Source organism: Mercenaria mercenaria, chromosome 1, assembly GCF_021730395.1.
Source record: "Mercenaria mercenaria strain notata chromosome 1, MADL_Memer_1, whole genome shotgun sequence".
Lineage (NCBI taxonomy): Eukaryota > Metazoa > Mollusca > Bivalvia > Venerida > Veneridae > Mercenaria > Mercenaria mercenaria.
In genome coordinates, this window is record NC_069361.1 from 89,002,584 (window position 1) to 89,008,794 (window position 6,211).

At 37.9% G+C, this 6,211-nt stretch overlaps 1 protein-coding gene across 1 annotated transcript in view; it reads left to right on the plus strand.

Annotated features, from left to right (window-relative positions):
• Positions 1 to 3,484, plus strand: part of LOC123531194 (heterogeneous nuclear ribonucleoprotein A/B-like) — a 28,730-nt gene extending 25,246 nt beyond the window's left edge. Inside the window, exon 5 of the mRNA XM_053516733.1 lies at positions 2,643 to 3,484. Within this exon, the coding sequence (XP_053372708.1) occupies positions 2,643 to 2,676 (34 nt within the window). The 3' untranslated portion in view covers positions 2,677 to 3,484. The remainder of the gene's footprint in view (positions 1 to 2,642) is intronic.
• Positions 3,485 to 6,211: the final 2,727 nt, after the last annotated feature.

Genomic DNA, 6,211 nt, shown 5'->3' on the forward strand with positions numbered 1-6,211 from the left:
GTCCATCTGTCTGTCCGTCTGAATTTGTGTTGTTCATATCTCAAAAAGTATTTGACCCAGAGTCATTAAACTTGACAGAATTGTTATTCAGATTGGGAAATTCTGCACCAGGGTCTTTAATTTGGATCTCACACAGCCAGATGAGAGTTATGGTCCTTGACTTAGTGAAAAATACACATACAGTGCTTAAAAGTTTGTGTTGCATATATCTTTAAAAAAATATTTCACCTAGAGTCATGAAACCATGTAGGAATATTATCCAGCATGTGAGTTTATGCAACTTTGCAAGACCAAGGTTATGGCCCTTAACTTTGTAAAAAATAAAAGTTTTTGCCACATTTATTTCATAATGTACTTAACCTAGATTCATAAAACAATAGAGGATTGTTATTTAGCATGTGAGTGCACCTGGTATTCTCTTTTGGATTTCACTCAGCTAGGCCAGAGTTATGGCCCTTCACTTACTGAAAAATACACTTAAAGTTCTGAAAAGTTGTGTTCCAAACATCTTAAAAAATATTTCAACTAGAGTCATGAAGCCATGTACAATGGCAGAAGTTGTGGAGGCGGGTGGGGGGTGTGCATCTGTGTCCAAACTAGTTTTATTGTAGTTTTTATGCCCCCGAAGGGAGGCATATAGTTTTTGAACCGTCTGTCTGTCGGTCTGTCAGTCTGTCTGTCGGTCTGTCAGTCTGTCCGCAATTTTCGTGTCCGGTCCATATCTTTGTCATCGATGGATGGATTTTCAAATAACTTGGCATGAATGTGTACCACAGTAAGACGACGTGTCGCGCGCAAGACCCAGGTCCGTAGCTCAAAGGTCAAGGTCACACTTAGACATTAAAGGATAGTGCATTGATGGGCGTGTCCGGTCCATATCTTTGTCATCGATGGATGGATATTCAAATAACTTGGCATGAATGTGTACCACAGTAAGACGACATGTCGCGCGAAAGACCCAGGTCCGTAGCTCAAAGGTCAAGGTCACACTTAGACGTTAAAGGATAATGCATTGATGGGCGTGTCCGGTCCATATCTTTGTCATCGATGGATGGATTTTCAAATAACTTGGCATGAATGTGTACCACAGTAAGACGACGTGTCGCGCGAAAGACCCAGGTCCGTAGCTCGAAGGTCAAGGTCACACTTAGACGTTAAAGGTCATTTTTCATGATAGTGCATTGATAGGCGTGTCCGGTCCATATCTTTGTCATTCATACATGCATTTTAAAATACCTACGCATGAATGTGTGACACAGTAAGACGATGTGTCGTGCGCAAGACCCAGTTCCGTAGGTTAAAGGTCCTAAACTCTAACATCAGCCATAACTATATATTCATTCAAAGTGCCATCGGGGGCATGTGTCATCCTATGGAGACAGCTCTTGTTAATTTAAGGATGAAGGGTACCTTATAACAAGGGTAGATTCATATTTGTTTAACTGTAGCAGTTCATAACCTTCATGTACTTAAATGTTTTAGTGACTTAAATCTCATGCATGTTTGTCTGTGTCCGTTCCAGTAAACAGTTTATTCAGAGTTTAGGTACATGACCCTCTAATGGAAATTCATATTGAATTAACAAATAATCAAGGCCTTCGAGTGGTTTATTGTCTAATTTACCACGGTTTAAAGTTCAGATATGTAGGAATTGAACCACGAGGGCGTTAGCCCGAGTGGTTAATACTAAAGCATCTAAACAATGAATCATGGTAAATTAGATGATAAGTCACAAGAAGGCCTTGATTGTTTTCATTCTGACATGCTCATTGACATATTTTAATAAATATCATGCTGGACTTCATTTACCCGAGGAGTATTGATCGGATGTCATGCGGCAATTTGACGTCATAATTGACGTCATAATGCTCTCAACAGTCAGCGCGTCAACCGTTGTTTATCGCAGAATATACAGAGCTTGATTTCCTTCTTTTGTTAACTGGAAATCAAGTAGAGTCATGTAAGAAGGAAATATTTAATACTTTTGAGCTTAATTTGGTTTCACTCTGAAACGCAGTGTCTGCCTTGTTGATAATTTTATTAGTATATGCATTAGCTCTCCAATAGAAGCTTAAAATGTGTATGTGTGCGGCTCATGTTTCCATGCAAAAGCGTTTAGTTTATTGTAAAGATTCTAGTAAATTACCACATTCCGCTTCCATTTGGACATGCGCATATTCAAATTTATGGTATACTACTTCCTTAAGTATTATCATAACATGCTATCAGCCACTGTTGAAGGTCATTGTCAGGACGGGTTGAAAGTGTCTTTAATTTGCATTTTCATATCTTAAGATTATATGATATTAATTCTAACACGACCAAATTTGATCTCCTATTAAACAAAGAAGGCTGAAAACTGTGTGTTATTATTCAACAGTTCATTTTTCTGACGTCACAATTATTACGTCATAGCATTAGATGGCATAGCGGCATGCTGGAAAAGAAATCAGGAGATATCAGGCAAATATTTGATGGATATCGTCAAGGACATATATAATAATCCTTGATAACGTGTTAGAATCGAAATAATATATCTCAAACAGTGATTTGCTCATGAATAAAATCATTGTTTGTCGTTTAGATGCATATTATTATATCATGAGGGCATTATTATATCACTAGGGCGCATCCTTTTTCAGCCAACAAAACGATACAGACCAAGCTACCACATGACGAATTCTGATGGGTACTTCATATATAACAGAAGGATCATCTGTAGCAGCTGTGAAACTTTTTACGACTGAAGTAATATAACATTCTTCAAGGATTGTAGCTAAAGTCAGATGATTGAGAATATGTTCATGTTTCTCTGCTTGAAATAATTTGCAAACCCATGTTATAATATCAACTACATATGTTTTTGTGTCAGTTTTAATAAGCATTTTCTCTTTACACTTATTTTGGATTTGTTTTAAATGTTAATAAATTGTAAATTTAAGCCTTTCTATTGCTGTCCCTTCCCAGTACTTTTGAAAACAATGGCTTTCCCTTTACATTACTTATGTGAACAATGGCTTTCCCTTTACATTACTTACGTGAACAATGGCTTTCCCTTTACATCACTTACGTGAACAATGGCTTTCCCTTTACATTACTTACGTGAACAATGGCTTTCCCTTGATAAATGGATACCTGAAATTTTCCAGCTTTCCTCGATATATCTTGACAAGTTTGTACAGAAATACCTTAAGAACTGGCTGCCATTTTTTTGATGACTGGGAAGATGTTTTAGAGTCTTTCTGATCCCTTATTGAACTATCAGACATCCTTACAGTTCTCCATATCCCAGTACAATCTCCTCTGCAATGGTCTTCCTGTAAAGTAAAGAGACCTCTTCCACCACAAACACTTTCATCATGACTTTGATAGGTCATTAATTCATCATTTGGTATTAGATTTTAGTTATTGAAACTGTTGATGAGAGATTTAATGTTAATGTTGGAGAAAACATGAAAAAATAAAATCGAAAACAAGAAAATAATATTTGAATTTCTTTTCAGTGGTCATGTGATTTCATGATCAAATGGTATTTGTGACAACAGTGATTGATATAGGGCTAGGAGAGATTATCCCTGCTGGGAGTTTGTCCCCAGTACTAATTAGGAAAACTTAGGAAAACTACAGAAAGGATTCCATGTTGACCTTTTACCTAAATAACATTATTCTATTTGAGAACAGGACTGCTAGGGGGATTAAGCCATTTTCTTTCGTTTTCCCCCCTTTTTGTGTGTTGGGGGTGGGGGGAGGGGGCTCAGAATTTGCTTTATACAAAGAGGTAGTGGTCCTCTACAAAGTTTATTCAAATAATTTCCCTTGGGCCAAAGTTTGCTGAGCTCATGAGGGTCATTTGTTTTAAGTAGACTTGTATAAGAAAATCTTTAATCTTGTTGTCTAAAACCTCAAGGCCTAGAGTGTAGCTATTTGGCATAAAAATAGCATTGTGCAGAGGTCCTCTACCAAGCTTTAACCATGAACCCATTTTAGTTGGATGAGTAATATTGGGCCATCATGACCCTCTTTTTAATATAATGCTATCAGCAACAATTCAATGGAATAAACACAATTGGGGGTAATGTACCAAATGTTCCAGATGAGTTATTTGTATAGGTGGATGGTCCAGCACCCATTGTCATCCACAATTTACATAAACATCTCCACTAAAACTACCGGTTAAAATTACACCAAACTTGGGCAAGGTCCTTTATGAAGTTTATTCCAACGGCTCTTCTTGACCCCTTTTAGGGGCTGCTAGAACTAAAAATAGAAAACTTTTAACCAATTTATTCTCATGAACCCTTTGATGGATCTTTATCAGAACTGGTAACATAATAAGGTCCCTTTTTGTTAAAATGGATGCACCACCACCTTTACAGGGGCAGCTAGAGCTAATAATACCTTTAAACAACTTCTCATTAACTGCTTGGTGAATCATCATCAAACTTGGTTTTTAGCTCGACTATTCGAAGAATAAGTATAGCTATCCTACTCACATCGGCGTCACTCCATGGTTAAGTTTTTTGTACCAGTCCACATTTTGACAAAGTCTTTTGAGATAAAGCTTTGAAACTTTCAACACTTGTTTACCATCACCATGGCCAGTTATAGGCAAGAGCACATAACTCCATCAAGGATTTTGGCTGAATTATGGTCCTTTTTGACTTAGAAATCATGGTTAAGTTTTTCGTACCAGTTCGTATTTTGACAAAGTCTTTTGAGATAAAGCTTTGAAACTTTCAACACTTGTTTACCATCACCACAGCCAGTTATAGGCAAGAGCACATAACTCCATCAAAGATTTTGGCTGAATTATGGCCCTTTTTGACTTAGAAATCTTGTTAAGTTTTTCGTACCAGTTCATATTTTGACAAAGTCTTTTGAGATAAGGCTTTGAAACTTTCAACACCTGTTTACCATCACCATGTCCAGTTATAGGCAAGAGTACATAACTCCATTAAGGATTTTGGCTGAATTATGGTCCCTTTTGACTTAGAAATCTTGGTTAAGTTTTTTGTACCAGTTCATAATTTGTGTAAAGTGTTTGACTTATGGCTTTGAAACTTTTATCACTTGTTCAGTATAATAGTCTCTATCTGTAGGAAAGAGTACATAACTCTGTCATCTATTTTGGCTGAATTATAGCCCTTTTTGGACTTGGAAATTTGTTCTGTTTTCATACAAGTCCACGTTTTGTCAAACTATTTGACATATTGCTTTTAAACTTTGAACACTTGTTTATCATCATGATTGCCATCTGTAGGCAAGAGTACATAACTCTGACAACTATTTTGGCTGAATTATGGCCCTTTTTGGATTTTGAAATTGGTTCACACATTGCCATTTAGTGCAGGACTTATCGAAATTCACAAATACAGGAACATTGTTTGTCTAATCTATTTTGTGATCACCCTTTGTCAGTCGTCTGTGCGTCCGTCCGTCAACAATTTCTTGTCTGCACGATAGTGGTTTCATTTATGATTTTATTAGTCCCCTACTGGTTGAAAACCAGTTTCGGGGACTATAGGAATGCGCTTTTCCGTCCGTCCGTCCGCAATTTCGTGTCCGGTCCATAACTCTGTCATCCATGAAGGGATTTTAATATTACTTGGCACAAATGTTCCCCATGATGAGACGACATGTCGTGCGCAAAACCCGGACACCTAGCTCAAAGGTCAAGGTCACAAATGGAGGACAAAGGTCAACAGGGCTTTTTTCCTGTCCGGTCCATAACTCTCCCATCCATGAAGGGATTTTAATATTACTTGGCACAAATGTTCCCCATGATGAGACGACGTGTCATGCGCAAAACCCGGACCCCTAGCTCAGAGGTCAAGGTCACAATTGGAGGTCAAAGGTCAACAGGGCTTTTTTCCTGTCCGGTCCATAACTCTCCCATCCATGAAGGGATTTTAATATTACTTGTCACAAATGTTCCCCATGATGAGACGACATGTCATGCGCAAAACCTAGCTTAAAGGTCAAGGTCACAATTGGAGGTCAAAGGTCAACAGGGCTTTTTTCCTGTCCGGTCCATAACTCTGCCATCCGTGAAAGGATTTTAATATTACTTGGCACAAATGTACCTCATAATAAGACGATATGTCATGCACAACTTTCAGACCCCTAGCTCAAAGGTCAAGGTCACACTTAGCAGTCAAATGTTAACATAGCATGAACAGGGTCTGTTTCGTGTCCGGTCCATAACTCTGAC